Source organism: Ischnura elegans, chromosome 3 (genome assembly GCF_921293095.1).
Source record: "Ischnura elegans chromosome 3, ioIscEleg1.1, whole genome shotgun sequence".
Taxonomy (NCBI): Eukaryota; Metazoa; Arthropoda; class Insecta; order Odonata; family Coenagrionidae; genus Ischnura; species Ischnura elegans.
In genome coordinates, this window is record NC_060248.1 from 3,724,745 (window position 1) to 3,748,722 (window position 23,978).

Consider the following 23,978-nt stretch of genomic DNA (forward strand, 5'->3'; position numbering starts at 1 on the left):
TAATCCTCCACCTTGAAACAATGGTTGGCTCAATAAATTAGTTACTGGAATTTCCAAGTCCTTACTTGTCAATCAAAATAATTAGCAACACTTCTTGCTGACTCCTCCTTTGTAGAGAGGGATAATTAGCAATTGACACTCACTCTCCTTCTTAACTAAAACTACACTCTCCGTACCTGCATTCCACCCCCCAGAGCTACAAACTTTTCTTGCAACTGTCTTCCATGAGAAGTCTAAATAAGTAATCATTAACATACAGTGGAACTTGGTTAGTACGTTCCTCCTTGGTACGTTTTCCTCCTTAGTACGGTGATTTCTCTCGGTCCCGGTACCATCAGAACAAAATACAGGTAAAAGTATTTGGCTAGTACGTATGAAAAAATTGCGCTTTCCTGGTTAGTACGCTCAATTGCTTGCCGTGACGCAACCAGCAATTCATTCTCTAGTATCTTAAGGGTCGTAAACATCCGAATTCATGATTTGATTTATTATTATTAGCCATTAACATTTTTGCATTCATTCCACATCTCTTTTTACGACCGTGATTTATCTGAATGCATTTCTTGATACTTGAGATGTGATGAATAATAAAATACGGCCATTTTTCGGGAATGTCCGGCTATGCAAAACTGCAGCCAATGAGAAGCCCCAATTTTCCCCACCCCGAGCTCCTCACCTTCTGTTGCCTCTGGAGTGCCCACTGCGCACAAATTTCACGAGTGGGCAGTTCGGGGCATTTGTTGCTATTGCACAAGTTATCTTAGCGAGGACAGTTGAATTACAATTGAAGAGGAGAGAAAACTAATAGCAAAGCAGATTACAATTTAAGAAAAGATTGAAACTATCGAGGATGTGGACTGAAATCCACTCATAAAGCGAGTGGAGTTAGCACGAAGATTAAACAACCCTGTATCCACATTAAGCACGATTGTAAGAAACCATGAAAAAATCCTAAGTCAGTGTGACAAAAAGCAAAAGCGCGTTCGTGATGGGAAATATCCAGAATTGGAAGATGCTCTTTATAAATGGTGCAAACAAACTCGAAGCTCGAATATGCCGTTCGATGGTTCCATTTATTCGTCTAGAATGCGAAATAATGGATCACTCTATACAAGAAACAGAAATTAGTCCTTTTCCCCCTAGAAGAGTAGCGTCAAATAGCTGGAGAGATGAATTCAACGAGTATTGTAAGTGTGATGATGATCTCACTGTTTGCCAAACCATGTCAATCGATGAAATTCACAAACAGGAGTTGAAAGAAAACGAAGATGGGATCTACACGCAAAGTTTAGCGTAAGAATGCTTGATCTCTGCACCAAAGCAGATGACAATAGGCAAATTTTAAAAGTAAATTTCAACTGTATAATATAAAAATCTTCTTGTAATGTAATCTAATAATATTCCGCGTTATTAATCGATATAACAATAGATATGGTATCATTCCAGAGCCAAATGAGTACGGCTCTTGCCGTAACTTAAGGTCAATAAAATTTTGCGCAATTGTTATTTTTATTTTAAAAACAACCAGTTGACATACTCAGGGTTGTCGTAATATTCTCCGAGTACGCTGTGAGAAAGAAGAAATGACTTAGCTTCACCAGTCCTCTTTCTATAAATATAGATAGGATAAATCACGGGAGATAGATGCCGTTTTCATGTAATTGTCCTCGGGAAATCTATGAAACATTGTGATTTTTATTCACATGGTATTGTTTTTCAATGTAGCGCTCATTTTCTTTATTTTAAAGGTGAAAAGAGTTCAGGAAGGCGATCCTACGAGAACTACCGATAGTAATTGTGATTATGACGACTTTTCCACAGATTGCAATTACCCTGACTGCTACTTTTAACTTTCCTCGTTAACACGTTTTCCTGGTTAGTACGTTCATTTTTTGTGGTCCCTTCAGAAACGTACTAAACAAGTTCAACAGTATTTCCTTGGTATTTAGAGGCCAACAGAAAATTAGGAAACATTTGTCAGCTAAAATTTTGATTCTGTGATTCAAAGATGTCTCATAATTGCATTGTTGCCCACCCAAAAAAGGGAGGCAGGAAATTACTTCAGGGTCATGCACATGTAAAAATGTTTCTTGTGTTTAGTACCAGGTAATACATTATATTAGAATCAATGCTTAGAAAAATGACTAGTTTATCATCATCAAGGCATGTTCTTCCAGCTCTTTCAGGATTTACTTCAAAGTACCTTTTTTTAATCCCAACACAAGGGAAACATCCCATAGGCTAGCATGTTCCACTAGCCGTTGGAATATTCCACTCTCTTCTCTTGCATTGCAAATGCATATTATGACAAGGTGCTGATTTATTGAAATATGTACCTTACGCTTGTTGGTGGTATTATTATAGGGAAGATGCAAGCAGGGGCCTCCCCTTTGACCATGCTGCCCCATCAGTGTTCTGAGCTCCAGAGAATTTTCACATCCCGTCCACTTTAATGAAAGGGCTTCACTGATTCTGGGTCCCACCACTGCCGGCTTTTAACCCATCTTAATTGCCATATTCCGCACTCCAAAAGCCTCAACAGCTTGGCCGTTTCCTTCCTTCAGGCCCGTGGGATCTTTCACCATTTCCACACAATGTTCAGTTGAATTGAGTAGTGATATGAAGTGAAGTGGGTGGGTTGGTGGACTCACGGGTGGTCCAGAGCACAGAAGCTGGCAACGGGCAACGAGATGCGTGTGCGTAGCTGGTGGGTCCATCGCAATGCTCCTGCCACGGGCGGCATGTTGACACCCACAGCCAGCCAACCGCGCCTGTGCATAACATCCATCTGCTCGTCAAACAGCTCCTAAGACAAACACACACACCTTTATTGCCTTTGGTACAGAATACGCATCATCAAGAAAAACAACAACTATGGAAGCAGCTAAAGACATTGCAAGAAAAATGCATAAAAAATCAGTTCAAAGTGCAGTTTATAAAAAATTATAGAACTATACATTAATTTACAGAAGGAGGGATCTTATCTTCATTCTTAAGTGAACTCATCACCCAAATTTTTTGAGAACAAAATATTTTCACTCCAAAGGCAATTTCAAACTATGATTTGAATTACAGAGCAAAAGCCATTTTGCCTCCCCATTATATTAATTGATGATGTAGAAACCGCATGATGCTCTGCTGTTAACTACTGAACCAACGTATTGGTGGGGACAATTCTAAGAGTTTAGAGGGGGCATGAGCATTTGAAAAAGGTGAGAGATGTATGAATATCTGTATTATGCAAGTTTTTTGAGCCAATTTTCATTTTACGCCACAAAAAAATCCCAAGAAGTATTTCCCTCTGGTTTCCAAAAAATATGTAACAAAGATATATGTATTAATATTTATAATTTCACCACAAACATTTTGTAGAGACGTACACAGATTATCCAATGAATTGACCAAACATAGCCAACACTTTATCCAGTGATATATTTCTTATCAATGTTGAGCAGACATCTAAAGCCCATGAGCATATGAGCGTATGCATCCTGTGAGCAGCGTGCAATTTCCACGTCACACCAGCACACGCAAATTGAAATATTTTTCTGGTGGGATGTGGTAACAACTTAGAACTGACTTTTAAAGCCATGCATCTTGGGCAAAAATCCACAAATTGAAGGGTGAGAAGTTTTAAATATCCCTTAATGATTTTAAACACTCAATATACGAAATCTAAATTTTAATGATTCCCCAATCGAAAAGGAAATGCAATAGAAATACACTTTTACATTATTTTAAGTATACCCAGACTAGCCACAGTGAAAATTTTATGGAGTCATCTGCAATGCACAAATTGTGAAAAAATTCCTCAGAGAGAAAACATTCACGATGACCAAGATCTGTGGAACTTTGCAAAACACATTTACAGGCTATCATTAAAATATATCATCGGGCGTAAATAACGAGTCCACAATTGCTGAGAGCAGAAGAGTCACCTGGCACACGACAGTTTCCTCGTCCAGCATCTCCAATATTGCAGAATACTTGCCAGTGAACTCGTCTTTAATCAGAGGCCTGTCCAGGACAGTTCCCACAATACTTATCAACTGCAAATTGATAAACAGAAATGGTAAGCACAACTGCCACAATCACACAAGAAAATTTAGTGCTCACAGGGAATGTAGTAAAATTCTAGCAAAGTGAGGTCATACGTGCCTTGAAGACACTCTCCAGGTTGTGGCAATCGTCAAATGCCTGGCACAGAACAGCCGCCAGCCGGTGGTCCAGATCTGTAATCTTTACCTGAAAAAAGGCAGAATATGCAATTGGCTGCAGCTGCGCTGAGCTTAACACTTTGAAACTGAGGAGGATACAGGAAAAGAGAAGAGCAGGGAGCAAAAGGATAGAGAGTGGCCAGGGGGAAATGCAGAAGGGGCAGCGGTACACCAACGTTCCAATAACAGAGGGCATTATCAACAAACAAAGGGAGGAGTCCACATTGAGACTTGCCTGGAACTGTTCGTAGTCGTCGGGGAACCTCGAGTCCTCCGGGTCGAGCACATCATAAGTCTTGCATGCAAACACAGCAAAGTGCTCGCTGAACTCTGTGACCACTGCAACGATGCGTGCGCTCAGGGCCCGACCCTTGACACCGCCCACCTCCACCTTCTCCAGCTTCATGAACTCAACCACTGTGTCAAAGAATGACTGCCAAACAAAAAAAAGAACAATTTCATCACTTGTGCAGCCTGCCAGCAGAGGGTTCTGCATGCAGGGACGACAGTAAAGCTAGTCCCTGGGTTATGGATGAGTTTGGTTCCCGAGATTGTCTGTGAGTCAGCTTTGAAAATAACTAGGATACAAACAAAAAGAAAAATTTTAACATAATAACACAATATTTTGCCAGATATCTTTCACATAAACTACACAACAAGTATAAAAACAAATTGTTCAAAAGATTAAGTAGAAAAAATTTATGATAGGGGTCATTGAGGTATCTGTAGAGGGTGTCAGTGCCATTGTCAAGTGAATCTGCCGGTGTTGATCGAGAAACAGTTTCTCACATTAAGTACACAACTTTGAAAAGTTATGTGGATGCGTATGCACTCAAAGACATTTTTAATGTCGATGGGACACATCCTTTTTACGAACATACAGCTGCCTCTCATCTTGTAAGGGGACCCTCGTCATGGAGGCCTCACTGTTTTGCTGGGAGCCAATGCAGATGGCAGCAAGAGACTGAAGCCCTTTGCTTTAGGAAACTCAAAAAACCCACCTTGTTTTAAAAGCATCAACACGCAATTGCCTACGCAACCAACTCAGGGGCATGGATGACTTCCAATATTTTTGAACAACAGGTGATGCAAAAATGGGGGGCCAAAACATAACGATAGATTTGTTCATGGACCAGAGCTCTTCACTTCCAGATGACTTGAAATTTAGGTAGGTATATAATATTTCTATTTTCTCATCAACTTGCAGCAGCCAGCTGCAGCCCTTATTTTTAGGTATCATTCATGCTTTTAAGACCAACTGTCAAAGGATTCTGGTCAGAAAACTATTGACTTCCATTGCTGCAGTTGGGTAGGGAAAGACATTTAAAGTTATGGTCTTGATGCTCTGCACTTCATAGCAAGATTTCGGATGGATATCAAGGCATCAACAATAGTTAATTCTTTCAATAGAGCTGGATTTTCACTTCAAGAGAGAGAAGAAGAAGAGGAGAAGCGTGGAGATTAAATGAAAAAATCTAGGAACAGATATGGAGATTTTACTCAGATGGACAAAGTACTCAAGACTTCTGACACTTTGACGATATATTGACAACACTATTGATATGTGTTAGTTTGGGAAGGAAAATGCTAAATTCACTGGCACGAGTGGGCAATAGTCTACATCTGTCTTGCCGAGTAATTTCCATTACGTTAAGGACCTGATTTTTCAAAAATCATCTTCAGACGCTTATGAGGATTATTGCAACTGAAAATTACATTGGTGTCAAAACCTGCCGTTTAAAGAATTCGAACGAGTGCGCATATTGTTGGATTAAATGGTGGATAGGAGAAATAAGAAATGCTTATAAGTGAAGAGCGCTGACGGAGAGGTTGAGGGGAAGGAGTGCGCTCCCTCCGTCTTTCCAGGAACGAGCGAAGGAGCCAGGAAAGATCATGTCCAATCGTGCATGTGATGTGATTGCCTTCAAAGCAAAGGGGCGAAGGCGCAGCAATGTGATATACACAGTTTGCGTTGCCTGAAGTTTCCAGTTCATCTCGACATGTTTGAATGAGCTCATGCTATGTTTAAAAAACTTAAATGCTGTCAAATATGCATTGCATAGGTCTCAAGGTCAGCTGGTGAGATGGGGTAGGGATGAAACACGTTTCCATTGTTCCCGTGTAACTTGATATTTTCCTTTGAGGCAAGTGATTTTTGGTCTGTGGGGTCTCAGAAAGGAAAAAAAACGTCAGAGGCATTGGCTGATGGAGGGCCGAGTGTGGTTCCGTGAAATCTACAATAAGGTCATTATCCTACAGCACTGAGATTCTCTCAATTGTTGTCCAATGTCTTGGGAAGATTCACGCCATGTGCTTGTCATGTTCTGCCTTAAATATTTCCACGGCTGCAATTCTATTGCAATACTCTAATGAGAGCATTTAAACAAAATTTTTCCTTGAGTAGGACAAGCATCGTAGAGCAACGGCTTATGCGAAGAGAGGATCGGAACTCTTTCTCCTCATTCTAATGGGACGTTGCATTCACGAAAGCACTGATTTTAAATTTTGGATTCAGATTCTATTTCTTCAACGAATTTGGATTTGGAGTATAAGGTGAAGGGCATTATCCGTGGATATTTGGATCCGATGTATCCCATCCAACCATCCCTAGTAAGCATCATAAGGTTAAGGCTACTAGTGAATACCTTCTTACCTCCGAGTGCCATACGTATTGTGTAAATTTATCTGAAAAAATGCAGCCTAAATTTTTAGTGTTGAAAGAGGTAAATTTGATAACTGTCAAAAGTCCAGGCATACGTCTGCAACCATGCCATAGGATTAAAAAAAATGCCACAAAATTTTTTTTTCCTTAGCTTCGATACTCAAAATAGGGGTGCGCGTCTCTTACACACGCTTATACGGTATTTGTACAATTATAATACATAAATGTAATATTTGAACCTTTCAAATTCTCATGCAGAAAATCTAATTGTTCTACATGCTCAGGCAGCAGGTTTTGATGTCTCCATGTTACATTATTACTGTCTGCAGGACAATGTCTTTCGCAACACGCTTGTGCAGCTGGACAAGTATTTTCTTTCCAAAGTTGCAATGTTTGGGAACCTTGGGAAAGTTTTATTAAAAGATATCAATGATTTATATGGTTCTTAAACATTCATGGAATTTTAGTGGACGAAGAAAACAAACTACAGAGCTTAGCTTTGTAGATCCAAAAAATAAATTTTCTGTATTTCTTACTCCGTTTAATCAACCATAGACTCTTTTCTGATTTTCTGTTAGTTAAAGAGGGAAACTAAACTTAACTAGGAGCATTTGATAACTTTTCTGGAGCTAAATACGCGAATATCATCTGATGCTGAGTTGATACAGTAGACTCTCGTTATTACGAAGTTCACGGGGCCGAAAAATCGGAGGTTCGTAAGAACGTTTATTTTAGGATTCGTCGAAAGAAATAGTGTATTATAAACGCTATTAAATTATGCGGAAATATATATAAACAGGAAAATTCGTTTCAGTTTTTCAACAGAAGACTGCACCATGACGCAATCGTGGGTTGATTCCCAAACACATGAACTCCGATGTTCAAACTAAATGCGTCCCAAGACCTTGTTCCAAGGTTGATAAAATTACAGTCCGGCCACCGAGAGTTGTCCAGTAACAGACAATGGTCTGGGTAGGGGGTAAGGGGGCTAGGTAAGAAAGGGAAACGCTTACAAAGTGTTCCATGAAGAGAAGAACCGGAAGGGACGACGACCGTGAAGGACCTAGAGGAATAATCACTTGTTCTTGTGATTCGAAGAATGGGCTTATTTTGGTGGATCAGGCTTATTTTGGTGCTCGTTTATGCATTTGACAACGTTGTATGACTAGGCGAGGGTGTGAGGTGCGTTGGGGGACAGCGATTGGCTCTAAACCGTGCTGGCGCAGGATTATCCGCCCCTCCTATTGTGCCGTAATCGGACAACCCTCGCCAGCCGGTCTGCATGTAAGTTATCGGGGAGTACGGTTATCCTGCGGGATGCAACACTGCATTACACGTATGCGTTAACTCACGACTGTGGCAAACTGATCTAGCGGGGCCTGCGATGCATCCGGAGCCGAAAAAAAGCTCCCCGCGGTAACGAAGAACGGGCGAAATGCTGAACAGTTCCTAAATTCACACTGGATTCAATGATACCTTATTCAGATCGTGATCACAGTGAGAGTTTCCTAGTGCCACACCGCGTAGTATCGGCCAAATCGAAAGGCGCCGAATTTGAAATTTGAAAGTTTTGAATGCTCGTATCTCTGAAAATTCGTACATCGAATGTGTACAGGAAGAGGATTGACTGTACATCCAATCTACTAACGGTTATGAGTGGGTCACCACGACTTCACAGGAATGAAGGCTGTTATATGATGTAGCGCGTAAACTGATTAAAGAACCATAATTGACGCTCTTTGGCACAGTACACGAAAATAACTTAACCGTGGCGCGATTATTAAAACTTAAGTGTAGTGAATATCCACCTAAATGCCGTGACTTGTGCGTGTAACTTCGTAATAAAGTTCATATTGTAACCGCCGGGACCGGGACTTAGGTTCGTAATTTCGTAAAAACGAAAATTTCGTAATAACGTTTCTTTTACTATAGCTTGGATAGGCCTTTTCGACGGGACCAACGATTTGCTTCGTAATAACGAGAACTTCGTAACAACGTTGTTCGTATTAACGAGAGTCTACTGTAAATATTAATTCAGGCTTAAACTACAAGTGGACAGTAGATATTTTCCTGCACGCGGATAACCAATGTAAAGCTCAGGACAGAATTTGCTTAAAATTACTACAACATGTAGGGCAAACCATATGATACTACACTAAGTTTTCATATTCTCTACATGCCCGATAGACTGTATTTTCCACCTGAATGACCCTGACCGCTCACCGTGAACAGGTATTTTGAACTGTTCTTTTTACTGAGCAGATTCAAAGTGAACGGTTTGTCCAAATGAACTGTTTAACTCACCTCTATCATAAAGCAAAAAGCAATCAAAAAATAATTATTTTTTATGTAAACCTTAAAGCCAAAGGGATATAACAAAATTACTATTTTCACCAAATCTTTACATTTATTTATCAAGAGTTGATAAATATAAGTGCACCTCAAATTAAAGCATTTCCCTTACTTTAAATCAAATTGATTTGAGTTAAAATGAGAGAAATGCTTTAATATACTTTACTCAGTTAAGGAAACTTTACTCAGTTTCTGTTAACTTAGTTTACTCGTAAATATGCCTCTGTGAGATGATTCATTGCTTATTAAACAACAGCATTTAAATGCAATACAGTTATGTAACTTTGAGCTCTGATTTACACTTTTTTCATAATTCTAGTCAATTAAACATTTACAGGAATCTTTTCCTTCATTGCATCAACCCCCATGTCATTGAAAAAAGAGCATTCAGAGAGGGGCTACTATTTTCCAAACATCAAAAACCATTCCATACAAAGCCAAATAATAAACTGTATATGCAAGGGTAATGAAGTGTAGTACAAGACTCATTGGATACGGGTAACCAGACCTTGTGCATATTAATTTTAATTAAATAGTCAAAACACACAATATATCACCATAATGCTGAAATTAGCAAAGGATATTAGTGTATAGCTATTACTAAATTGAGATGCATGGGTGATGGGGGAGGAAAAATGGTTTAACCACAGAGAGACCCACACCAGCAACTTCAAAAGCCTTGGTTTAGTCTTTACGTTCAATGTTGAGTACTGAAAATGCAACTACATATTACGTGGAATACGTTGCATGAATAATGAGGAAAATGTAAGCTGAAAGAGTACAAATTACAATAAATAATATAAAATGCTTCAACCAAGTCACACCAAATATGGTTGAATATGTGTAAATTGTTCTATGCATTCATCCATCACATCTGCATCAAATTAAAATTATAATTGAAATAAATACAACAGTGATTTTTAGAAAAATGAGGCCTTACCTGTATCATTTTCAAGCGTTTCAAAAATGAGTCAAATCTTTCAAAAACAGCATTCGGGTGGAACGTCCAAGGCGTAGGCTCTTTGTCCTTGAAATAAGAGGCGATGTTCTCTCTGCAGTGGTCGAATATTCCCCTGAAGGAATAAGCAATGTTCACATGAGCGGCACACACACAGAAACCTAATGAAAATGATGATATGATTTACAGCTTAAGCATTCATTCGCAACGAGGATTGATAATTTCCCTTAACTCAGCAGAGAGGCTCACAGGATTTACGAGGAGCGTGTGTCCATCTGTACGCAACTTTTGTCCCGTATTACGATTTGCTGCTAAAAAATAAGTGGCAAAACGAGACACCCTAGTGAACAGTCCCATCAAGAAGAAGAACTTGAAGAGGAGGATGGAGGAGAAGAAGCAAAAGCAGCACTTAAAGATGCCCTTAACACCCTTAGAGTGCGGGAACGTTTTTATACGTTTCGCACGCTGACGGCGGCATTTACCCAAAATGTTCATTGCTACCTTTGATATCTCGAAATTGAGGACTTTCCCTCACCATAAGGATGGACTTAATTCTAGCAGACCAGCCCTGGTGACAGGGAGGTTGCCTCCTGCACAGGGGGTCTCACTCTTCTGCACTGGCAGCTAAAATCCTGAACTTCCGCAGTCCAAGGGTTTAAGGAATGGATACTAAAAAGTAACTGGAGCAGGCAAGATATAGTGGAATGACATCCTATAAGTATTGAAAGAACAGAGAGATGGCACTTTTCCACAGGTTTTCCACCGATCCAAATGCATTTTCAAATTCCTGATGCTGAGATTCCCCCGATGATTGTTCAATCTCTTGGGAAGAGTCGCACTACGTACCAGTCATATTTTGCCTTTTTTATTTTCCACGGCTGAAATTCTGCTACGTAACCTCTGTGAGAACTTTCAAACAAAACGGTTCATGAGTAGGACAAGAATCGCATGCGACAGTGCATCCGAAGATATAATCGGAACTCTTTCCACCCTAATGGGACATTGCATTCACAGAAGCTATTATTTAAAATTTCGGATCCAAATCCGATGTCTTCCGCAAGTTTGGATCCGATGTAGGGCAATATCCGCAGATATTTGAAACCGTCCCTCCATCCGACCATCCCTAGTAAATTGATTGATACTGAAGACTTACAGGTAAGTATGTTTGGGTGTATGTGGATGTGTGTATCACACACAAAATGTTAAGGGAAACGCTTCACGCATTCAAGCAAAGACACTTAAATAAAAAAAAATAGCTTTTAAAACATAGAAACACAGAACACAAATACACATTTTGAATATACAGTAGAAGCCCAGTTTAATGAGTGCTTATAATCCCTCGGAAATAACTCGCTCAAACGAGAGCTCATAGTGTCCAAAGGTGTTGAATAAACCCAACTAAGTCTCATAATCATTCGTACATACAGTTTTTCTTATGTTTCCGCCGTATTTAATGAAGTTAACGTCAGAAGTAAGGAAAAGAGGTTAAGAGTCATTATCAGGCATAATCTAGTTGAGTATCAACATATGTAAAGAAAGAAACAGATTTTCAATTTTATAAAATAATAATTCCCCCAGTTTCGGTGATTTTATTCCCGTTCTTGTATTTTTTGAACACCGAAGAAAGCTGTAAAAACAGCGTAATTAGTCGGAATCAATATGTTTGACATGCCGTGGAACTTTTGCATAATTTTGCAAGTACATCATGCCAACATTATCAGTTTTGTTGAGTTTTCGAATGTTTAATCAGTACATCAAACAGTTGAGAAAATTGGCCAAAAGGTTCACTGAAATACGGTATGATTCAGTAGTGGAAGATATATCTCCCCATTGGAAATGTAGTCATATTTCGTCTTCAACATCTCACTGTTTATGGGCAGACCTTTGTTGACAAAACCACTTGAACAGTGCAGATTCCATTAGTGGATGTTCCCCTTGCCACAAATATTTTTGGCTGCTAAGTGTTCCTAGTTTGTTCACTGCTACACGAATTTTATCTTTCTTTAATATTGTGAACCATGTAAATGTTTAGACACCAAAGCACCTCCCAATATCAATCTTTGAAGTCTAGCTACTTTCGCACTCGTCTATTATTTTAATTTTGCTGTTAAGGCCCAAATATTTTTGTTTCCTGAATATAATGCACTCTGACAAACCATCTGACACTCCTACACCCCTGAGACTGAGTACACTCCGCCCCTCCAAGCGAGTAAACTCCACCCCTTACCTGCATCCCAACTCTTCGTTGTCGTGTGAATGGGCACATCCAATCGACGGGATGGTAGAAGTTTTTCAATCACTCTCCTCTGCTGAATGCTAAGGCCCCATAAATCAGCCCTCTGCCTTGGATCGTGCTCGAAGGGTTGGGTGCATTGAGTTCACCCCTCTATATAGTCCACCTGCTAAGAATTGTCTTATGACAGCCAGAAGGGCCTAGTTTGGGGAAAGTGAAACACCCACATTACACGTAAATATAATGCTTCTGTGAAGAAAGGAGCCAGAAGGGACAACGACCTTGACGGACCCAAAGGAACAATCCCATTTTTTGGTGATTCGAAGAAACGGCTTGTTACTTTGCTTCATGTGCATGTGACAACGTAGTATGACTAGGCGAGGGAGTGACGTGCATGTTTGGACCAGTGATTGGCTGCAATCCGTGCTGGTGCAGGGTTCTCCACCCCTCCTTTTGGGCTGTCATCGGAAAACTCTCGCCAGCCAGACTGTAGTCCAAGGGTTTTTTGGATAGCGATTGCAATGATATAAATATTTTACTTTAAGCACAAAATCTTCAGATCCTCCGAAAAATAACCCTGGGCGGTTTATATACCTATGACAAAAGCACCTCATGGGAACGGATTAGCGAGGATGCATTGGCTGAGTCGCAAAATTCAGAGCAGAATGTTACTTTTGTCATAGGAGTCTGTGCATAGGAGATTTTAATCATTGCCAAGAGATTCAAAGGATCTGGTGAAGGAAATGCAATTTATTATTGAGCTCACACAGTACATAGCCCTTGAGGGTAACCAGCATCTAAGTTAAGCCATTCGTTTAAACAAATTTTAGGGATTGTTTGGAGGTGCGTCACAGTTTTGCTGATATGATGTGAAATTTTGAATCATAGAGAATTTTGGAGAGTATGAAGAAGAGATAATGAAGATTCACACTGATTGGTTGCAAAGAAGAGGATTTCTACTATCAGAACAGTAATTCTGCTTTTACAATTTTTTTTACAGTTGATTACTCAGCGGTGCTGAGTCCTCGTTCGCTAACCTAAGGTCGACCGTTATTTTACCATCTTGGTAATAATTGTGATTTTCCTACATAGCAATATCTAATGTCGTCTTGTTCGAACTACATTCCTAAGCATAGAGATGGGTCGGTACCTACCTGGTTCTTGGTACTGCCCTTTCTTGGGTATGGAACCGGTATCGAGAACCAATCGCATAAAGTCGGTTCTTTGCAACTGGCTCGGTGTGATGGGGAGGATTTGAATTTGGCACCCAAAGCCAAAATCGTTTGCAGCATATTCAAGGCAAAAGAGTGAAAAATATATTACAAAACGCATATATTACTTTCTGATTGCATGGCGTCCACGTTTTTTTTCTTTGGAGAGTTGCTCACTAACACGTGCAAGGATTCGTCAGTTTGTCGTTCTCGCTAACATTATAACATTTTCACTTTCAAACGAGCTAACTTTTTGCTTGCCACCATCCACGACACGGCGCTGTTCATTCTACTTACCATAGTTCTATATGCCAAACGAGTCGATTTGCACCATTGACGGCACGGCGCCCATTTCAATTCGGCCCTGCGATGCGACGTCTCCAGCGTGAAATAAAGACAATGCTACATAGAGGCCACTTTCAGATGAAACGACTTTTTGCTGGCCACCATTCTTGAGAAATTCAGGCGGCTTTCAGACGAGACAACTCTCTGCATTGCCGTGTCGTGAACGATGGCCGGTGGAAAATCGTTTAGTCTGAAAGTGGTCTTACGATTTAATCATGTGCATATACAGTAATTCTTCGACATACGAGTATGATGCATTCCAAGAGCTTATTCATAGATGTTGATAAGCCTATGCAAGGCATCGAAAAGTGTGGTTATCCTGCAAAATGCAGCACTGCATTACAATTTTGCGTTAGCTCACGTCCGCTGAATTTATCCACGGTGTGGCTGTACCGGCGTGTTGAGCTCTTTATTGTTGAGGTTATATGAACTGCGACAGTGAACCATGCAAATAAATTGTCAATTAATGTAAAAATTTAAACTTCATCACAGAATAGAGAATATATTTTGAGCTGACCCACAAGTTACAACTAATCAACAGATGATATCATCAGGAGTTGGGGAAGTTTAACTATTGATCCTGATGCTATGCAGTGTGTTAACTGTGCTGCAAGCATATTTCGTGCGGGCCTTCAAAATCAAAATCAACCATTACTGTTTTCCTTGAACACCTGTTCAGTACTACAGGCAATATTTATACAAAAAAAATAGATTACATACAGATAGGGTAAAAATGTTGAATTTTTAAAATCAAAACCTGGAGAAAGAACCAGTGGCTGCCTGATGTAATGTGACGTATTGGTCGATCATGCATTCTTTAACAACATGTCATTTAAACTTTTTGGCTTGGCTAATAAAATTATGGAGACGATCTTAAGTTTCTTTAACAGAGCTTTCTTGCTACTTTACATCTTTAATGAAATTATTTTCATTCACTTCTTGTGGTTGTTCATTTAAACTCGCCATTCATTCAGATAATAAGAGTTTATCCTTGCAACCGAGTATCAAGAACCGAGAACCCATTGGGGAGAACTGGACTGGTACCGAGAACCGAACAAATTGAAGAACCGACTCATCCTAACCTATACATAAATGAAATATCAAAATGTACATTGCCTGATAGCTTGCAACAGCAGGTACAATTGCTCTAGCTTTCCTTAAGTCGAAAGTCAATGTAAGGGTGCTGATCTAACAACGACAATGTTGCGCTATCAACTTCCATACCTAACACACGCAAAAATGGAGGGGGTTTCACAAAAATATCAGTTCCGGCTTCTAAGATGTAGCCTATGAGCAACAAAGCCAACCAAAGAGGATGGGGAGAACTATTCCCCCTCCCACTGGTGTCCTCTTTCTCCCACTGATAACTGGGCTTAACAAAAGAAGAACAGGAGCGCACAGAGCGTACTCAAGGCTGTAAATCACATGAATGGTTGGACATGACTGGCTTTATGTGTTGGAGATCTGACATATATCTTTTTTTAGTTTAATAAATAGATAATACAAAACATAACAGTCAATGATTGCTCAGTGGTGCATCGCCGTCAAGAAATATCTGTCGTAAAGCCGAGCGTACACTGTGTAAGGAACTTTTTGACCTCACTAAATCCGATTTATTTTACATGTAAAGCATAGGCCGTTTGGTGGTTCAAAGACTATCACTCGCTAAAATGCGATTCTCGTAAAATGCGATACTCACTAAGCCAGGCTTCCACTGTAGTGTTCAAACCAGGTTCGTATTCCGGGTATTACCTGAATGTCTTTAACACGGAGATGGAAAGCTGAACTCTTTGCATGGCCTCATCCACGTCACTTTGAAATATTGATGAAGGATCCAGAAACCTCTTGGCCTGTAAATCATAACAGAAAAAAAGGAATAAACATTTAAATATATAATTAATTAATTCTTCACTGAGGATCATCACATTTCTAGAAAAAGCAAGCTAACTTCAGTAACATCAAATATCTTAGCTTAAACTTTTAAAATATTAGCAAAATGAATCAGAATAGCTACTGTTAGTCTAGATGGGAAAAAGTTTGAGAGGCATTGGACGTTATTTTCAGCCCTAGACAGAAAAATCTTACCACCCAGAAGCTGAAAAATTTCCAAGTGCCAGATTTAAGCTGAATTAGCAATGCTGCTGAGCCATTGCCTTGCTTCAAAGAACAACAAACACACTGAGCATTGAACGAGGGTCTCCTTGCCCGCCAATTAAAAAGAATTTTGAAGCCCACAGCAGAAGACGTTTTGACCTGTGATCTTATGTCGATGTGCCCTCGGATGTGACATTGACCTCACTCCTTTCCTAGCCTCCATGCATCAGTCAGTCGTAGAATATATGGCCCAGTACACGACTGGGGGGATTGGAGGTTAAGATATAATGAGGAAATAGAACAGCTGATCGAAGGGAAGAACTTGGTAAAGTTCATATCGAGGCACAGAGGATACGATGGATGGGACACGTTGAGAGGATGTGAGGAGATGAGATACCAAAACGGATGGTTAAAGGGAGGCTATTCAAAGGAAGAAGACCCAAGAGCAGATGGATGGACCGAGTGCAGTGCGACCTGGGCAAGATGGGAGTGAGAGGGAGAAAACTGCCAATAGGACAGAATGGGGAGCAGTGGTGCAGCAGGCAAAGGCCCACACTTCGGTCTTTAGTTTTCATATCTTATTGTCATTTATTGTGCTCCACTGAGTTAGAACTTAGGCTTCAACAAAAACTATCGCGGTGGGCATTTGTGTGAGCAACTTGACAAACAGCACTGCAGTAAATTTAGGTGGATTTTATGTTAAGTGTCAGGTGATGTGAAGAATAGGATTTGTCAATTGTTCTCAGAGGACCTAAGTGCATCGATAGTAATATTTTGAAACCCATCACCTTTTTATTTATGCTAAGGAAATGTAACGTAACAAATTCAGAAATTGTCTGTCAGGAATATGGTCTATCTTTCCTTTGACATATAGTCAACATTCGAATGAGTGTATGTAGTCGTTTTGGTCACTATTATACATTGATCTATGCAATTTTCAGGTTGGATCAGTTTACCAATCTTCACAAACACAAAAAAGGGAACTATATTTCTTTGCTAACTGTCCCATCTTGATTTAATTCTGCTTCTAGCTTTCAATAAGATCTACAGGGGTTGCAATAGCCACATTTAGGCTGTCAATTATATTTATTCAAGGATAGAGTATTATAGTAAAAACTGTGCTGTGGCTACACTGAGACTGTGCTATGGCAACTGCACTGTGACTGTGCTATAACTGTAATAACCGCACACACCTTGTAATGCACGATTGAGGTAATACACCCTTTAAATACGTAGGTCATAAAGATGTTACTTCCTTTAATAATTCTCTCTAGAAAAGTGACAGTCATAATCAAATACAAGTAGATAATTATACTAACTCTCTTCAAAATGCGCCGCGATTTTAACGAAAAAGTAATACAGTGTTGGCTCTGAAGTTTAAGCTTTTTTTGTTAGCCTATATCATGGAAGATGCCTATATTTTCCATTCCGCTTTAGATCGCTGCTGCCAAGCAGTCGTTGTCTTCCAGACAACATTCGCGAGTCTGGAAGGACGTGTTTTTTCTGGCCGAAGAAAGAAAAAATATCATAAAACGTTATTCAACGCCTCAAGAACGGAGGCCGAGACGACTAAATACATAATAACAATACGGCATAGTGAGATCCCGAAAGCGGAATTGAAAATTAGTAGTCAACTCTGAAAATTATTACATGTAAACAAATACGCATGACGCCTCACCACATCCTGGCCTGGAAGTACACCAACGACGAGACCTCTTCTATCTGAATGACGCAACCTAGTGACGAAATTCTAAGATCAAGATTCTAACAGCCAGGTACCACCCGCTGATCACAGGGAATGAATTTCCCGGCATTTGAAACACTGTGCACTGATTTCCTTGTGGTAGTTTAACACGATGAATGGCCTCGCACAAGGTCATTCGAATGATCATGCAGATGAAACTCATTCACCTCGAAAAGAATTCATAAACACAGATACGAGGGCAGGCGCCGCAGTGCATCTATCGATAGTACGTATCGATTAGATCGATATTTCCGACCACAGAAGAGCCGCCGCAGCTGTAAGATGGGCATTTTAATGTCCGTGGATATGACTGCAACCTGTGATTTTCAAGTCTGCGACTGCTACTCGTCTGTGTATGTAAATCTAAGCAGCAGGTATAAATCGTAGATTACAAGAGGGTCGCACATATGGGCGTACCCAGCGAGGGGCAGGAGGAGGCAGCTCCCCCCCCCAATAGAAGCAAAAATCGCAAATGTCTTTAAAGAGAATAATATATTTTCAAGCAAATAATTTAAAAAAAACTAGCAAAGAGCTGTTGTAGTTTCCTTAAAATGTTGGTTTCATTCACCTTTTCCATGCTTAAATCTTACCTAGACATGAGTTGAGCAACCATGGCTTTACCCCCACCCCCAGTTTTGATCATGGATATGCCGGCCCTTCTGCAGACACGCAACCTCGTTAGCTAAAATTGAAAGTCAATTAGTCATATCACTCCAATTACACATGTAAAGATTATTACTGTTGGAGTAGGTATTTCACGATGTAGATGTTTAATTAAATGACGATACGCCAAGGCCCTCTCGCCGTCGTCGCCCGGGGTTTGATCGGGAAAATCGCACAGACAAAGGAAAGACCTCATGTCGAGGAACAATCACACTTTATTCTTACTTCAGCCGTGTACACACGCCGACTGCCCAGCGTACTCTCCGACTTCTCTCGTCAGCATTTCCGCTCTTAAGCAGTGCTGTAGTTGGAAAAAAAAATGTAGGCGGTACTCGCCAAATTATAACAGCTGAACATGCACAGTGGCGCAGGGAGGGTTTTGAGGCAGTGGTTTTGAGGGATAAACCCCCCCGAGCTCAGAGAGTTTTTTAATTTGAATCCAATTTACTAAATTGGACTAATATTACTTATAGAATAATGTAAGGATTATAAAAATATCCCTCAGAAGGCCGTAAAACTTACCATTTTAAACCATTTATCTTAAATTTTTCTGGGGGAGGGCCCCCCCCCCACCTCCCGCTTCCCCTGGTGGTTATTCCATACCCCCTAACTTCCCAGTATTAGTTGTGCCTAAAACCCCCCCTAGCCTCGATTCCTAGCTGCGCCCCTGAACATGCATTATTCGTCCGGCCGCGAATGTATTTTAACCGGTACGCTTATAACGAGTTTGGATCTTAGGGGGCACGCCGTACCGGCCTAACTACAGCACTGCTCTTAGGTCGAGGGCACATGAATATCCCAGTCACAGGCTTGCTTTACGTTCATAGGCGGATTCAGGGGAGGGGCACCTGCCCCCCTGCCCTCCCAGACGCTCAAAAACTGAACAAGATTTTTAGTGCGGTTATCATTACCCTAGTAGCACGAGTAGCACCAAATGGATTATATCTGTATATTTTTAAGATTTCGAAACACATCGGTATACATATTTGCAAATCTGTATATCAGACATATTTTATGCATGTCAGATGATCCATGGTTACACCATAAGGATATTAATTGTATATTTTAAAGATTCTGGTATACTTCATATGCAGATACACATATATCTGTATTGTATATATATGTATCATATATTTTAAAATCTCTACTTCTCTCGTGGATATTTATAATTTGAGATTTATCCCCGAGTCCTACAAAAAACTTAAATTACAACATTTTCCCCATTATATCGCGTACTTATGTTAATATTACGGACTAAAATCTTATTTTGAACCTATACGTTCGTTTTGTTATCTGTATTACGAATCCTCAATCATTTAATTTCATGTGAATAAATTATAACATCAAAATAAAGGGAACATTTCGTTCAGTAATTGTTGTATGTCGTTTTTCATCTTAAATATGATAAGACCGTTTGCCTGTCAGACCCTTGTGCCCTCCCCCCCCCCCACCCGAAAAAATTTCTGGATCCGCCCTTGCTTACGTTGTAAGGGGTTTGGTGGTTGGGAACAAGAGGAAATTCTGGCATTAGAAAGGAAAGACGAAGTGAGGCAAGGAATGAGACAGGCGCCTCTTACTTCTAAGGTAGGATATGGAATTTTTCCATTGAAAAAAATTTCCCCAGGAACTCGAAAGTAGCAAATCCTAGTTCACCAATTCTTAAGAGGTTACAATTCGCCATGGTGAGTTCATAATTTACCATGAAATTCTTGTTTGCACATATATCTATTCAAAATAATCTCTTTGGCACTTGGCAGAAGCAAAATCTAGTTTTATCCTAATTTTGCGCATGTGTAAGAACATTAGTGTAGTATTATATCATCGTTTAATTCAGGGATGCTGAAAAAGTAGAAGCTCCGTGAAGGATGAAAAAATCCTACGACTTTTTTGCCCTAACTACCACTGATGCGTAAACAATTTTCTGCTGAATATAAGGATTATGATGATATTTTCGAGGTTTCGAGTGCATTTGGAAGCAAGTTGTTTCTTTTCAAAGAAGATTTTTCGGCGAAGGCGTTTGTCCATTCGATAGTACAATTACACTTTTTCGTGGAGGTGAAATTGTCTCTTCTGATCGCCCGAATCCACTTGGTCTCCTACTCAACATCTTTTGGAAAGCTAAAAACTTGAAATTAGGGTCCACTCCTGGAGTTTTCTTCGCATCCCGGCTCTACACACGTGAAAAGCATTTTTAACAAAAATGCCTTACAGACACACGTTTTTTAATCCCAGAGAATGAAATTCAAGAATAAAGGAAACTTCACTATCCTCAGAAACTTCAAATTTCTCCAACTAACAACACAAAAATCCCTAAAATATGGTTAAACGTAGCGTAAATTCACTCGTGAACAATGTGGTCTCCAACGGCAGCCAGAACAACAGAGCACTTCTCGTGCTGACGTCTGAGCCGAAGCCGTCACAGGCATCCGGCCTTTTCTCTAGGTGGCTATGCCGAAGCAGTCCACCGTGGGCTAATGCACGACCACCGAGAGAGAAGACCTGAGCCGCAAAGTATCAATCAATAAAATATTATCAGTCCGCACGACGCAACACATAACCAGGGCGTTCTCAATGCTGCATTAATTTGAGCGTATAAAACTCGAACTGATGTTGATTGAATTCGATCACCCCGAGGGCCACCCTTCGCTAAAATGAGCATTTATTTCCTAACATGCGAAAGCAACACCCACCCTAGCGCAGCAAGTGAGCAGACTCATTAGGTACCGACGCACCGTGGATTTCCGCATGCATGCAGCGGGCACGCACCTGCTCGATGACGAGGTTGCAGATCTGCCGGAGGAGGACGGTGATCCTGGCGGAGTTGCAGTAGTAGCACGAGTGCGCCCAGATGAGACAGACCACGTGCAGCAGAGGGTGCAAGAACGGCTCCACGTCCGCGAAGTCCGTCTCCTCGAGCAGCGCGAGGTGGCGCGTCAGCGGCTTCAGGTAGATCACGATGTCCTTGGCCTCCGTCAGCGCTGAAACAAAAGAAAGACACACTGCAGCACACATGGCACACTTCCCGGGAGGCATTCCTCTCGGGAACGCGGGTCATCAGACCCGGCGAACTACCCGAGAAGAATTCATCCGAGGCGCTTGAGGAGTGTGCGAAAAAGGCACGCCAGGGGCTTCGTTTGGCCCTTCGAATGGCACGCACACGGACGAAAAGACCAAAGTGAGAAAAAGTGGCTTCTTTAACTCATGCTTGTCGAACTGTCTATTAGGGCGGATCGGAAAAATCGATTTTTTTTCAAATCCATCTGGTCCGATAAAAAAAAGTTGTGGGACCGATCAAAAATAAGGCCTGAAAATTTTGAGACCTCTACGTGAACACCTGACCCTCGCTCAAATGCGATTAGGGGGGGAGGGTCAAAATTCTAAAAATTTAATATTTTATGGTCATTCCCTATAGATTTTGGCGAGGTACTGCCCTTCTAGGGCAAACATTTCATGCATTTTGACGTATCTGCCACCGTGTAGCACCACAAAATGCCTAATTTGAGTCCGAGTCCGCGAAGAAAATATTCCAACGCCCACGCAGCGTCACCTCCGAAACGGGGCTCATCCTTCCCCCTAAATCGCATTTGAGCGAGAGTAAGGGGTTCTCCTAGATGTCTCAAATTTACCCCTGAGGATGAGCCTCCGAAACGGGGCTCATCCTCCCCCCTAAATCGCATTTGAGCGAGAGTCAGGGGTTCTCCTAGATGTCTCAAATTTACCCCTGAGGATGAGCCTCCGAAACGGGGCTCATCCTCCCCCCTAAATCGCATTTGAGCGAGGGTCAGGGGTTCTCCTAGATGTCTCAAATTTACCCCTGAGGATGAGCCTCCGAAACGGGGCTCATCCTCCCCCCTAAATCGCATTTGAGCGAGGGTCAGGGGTTCTCCTAGATATCTCAAATTTACCCCTGAGGATGAGCCTCCGAAACGGGGCTCACCCTCAGGGGTAAATGTTTTGTATCCCGAGAAGAGTTTACTCACATCATTCGCCGGGAAAGCATAAAATCATATTTCATCCTTGCAGTGGTATGTTTGCTAATTGCACAAGTTGACTTAGATTTGCGACATAGAAATTGGGAGCGCAATCTAGGGACCTTATTTGCGTTGTTTGAAGGATGCGTTTGGCGACCAATCCGAGATATTTTTAATTGCTCGATTAGAATATAGACGTAAAGGACTACCTGCTGATGATATATTGGAGAGAAATCACCTCCGGTTATTGTCCTTATATAAACCTTAGCGCTGTGGAAATTCAAAAATCTATTGATGAACGTTCAAATGTGAAGTAAGATATTCCTTTTATTATACATAAGGACGAGAGATTCGTGAAAGAATCCTCCAAAACTCTGTTGACATCAGCGAAAGACTAGGAATGACACTGACATAAGAAATACAGCTGTAAAGCAGATAATTTAGTAATTCTTTCGTGATTGTTCGTCCTCAGACGATGCTGAAACATCAAATATTAGTTAGACTAACGAAGAAAGACGCTTTTGGTGTGAATTTTGGTGCATTTGGGGCGTGGGAGAGGCGAGCGGGGAGGGGACGCGAGGGGCCTTCACGCAAAATCTATTTAGTCACAGCTATCGGACAATACCGGAATAGAAGCACATATCCAAAGTTCGCACACCTTTATAGCCACTCGAGAGGCCTTTTCATAGACCGTAGATTATTTTCCTGTGTTCTCGGATCTAAAAATATTTCATCGCTTCTCTAAAAGTTGGTAACATCGATTTGTTTAACGCCGACGAGGCGCCAAATAAGAGACAAGTCGTCCCTTCTACGCATCCTTTTTTACCTTCCACCATCTTCCGATTTATATTATCAAAGATAAACGACCTCCTAGCAGCACACGCGGGGTGAATTTTGCTGTATTGGAGGCGTGGGAGGGGGAGAAGCGAGCGGGGAGGGGACGGGATCGGCCTGCCGTTATTGTATCCGCGACGCTGCGTGGGAGTTGAAATATATTCTTCGCGGACTCGGACTCAAATTAGGCATTTTGTGGTGCTAAATGGTGGCAGACACGTCAAAATACACGAAATTTTTGCTCTAGAAGGGCAGTAACTCGGAAAAATCTATAGGGAATGACCATAAATATTACATTTTTAGAGCTTTGACCCTCCCCCCCTAAATCGCATTTGAGCGAGGGTCAGGGGTTCACCTATAGGTCTCAAATTTTTCAGGCCATATTTTTGATCAGTCCCACAATTTTTTTTTTTATCGGACCAGATGGATTTGAAAAAAAAAATCGATTTTTCCGATCCGCCCTACTGTCCATCCCTTCTGTTTTTGTTGCACTGCTTTGCCACGGAGGAAGAGTGGCGCTAAAGCATTGGAGAGGTGGGATCATCCGAGAAGCGCGGGGGTATTGACAGTGAAGATGACAGAATGGAATGACAGGACGTGGAGTCGGTCGTCGTTTCCACGAAGACTCGTTCATTTGAGTGAATCGATAGCGAAGGATCATCAAAGTGAGTCGAGATTCATTCGTCAAGTGGGT

The 23,978-nt window shown here is 41.0% G+C and overlaps 1 protein-coding gene across 1 annotated transcript in view; it reads right to left on the reverse strand.

Annotated features, from left to right (window-relative positions):
* LOC124156654 (dynein beta chain, ciliary) overlaps positions 1-23,978 on the reverse strand; it is a 315,587-nt gene that overhangs the window by 265,157 nt on the left and 26,452 nt on the right. The window contains exons 8-14 of the mRNA XM_046531313.1: positions 21,246-21,457; positions 15,731-15,828; positions 10,172-10,304; positions 4,453-4,650; positions 4,159-4,245; positions 3,939-4,049; positions 2,652-2,806 (exon numbers count right to left, since the gene is read on the reverse strand). Coding sequence (XP_046387269.1) covers positions 2,652-2,806; positions 3,939-4,049; positions 4,159-4,245; positions 4,453-4,650; positions 10,172-10,304; positions 15,731-15,828; positions 21,246-21,457 — 994 coding nt within the window. The remainder of the gene's footprint in view (positions 1-2,651; positions 2,807-3,938; positions 4,050-4,158; positions 4,246-4,452; positions 4,651-10,171; positions 10,305-15,730; positions 15,829-21,245; positions 21,458-23,978) is intronic.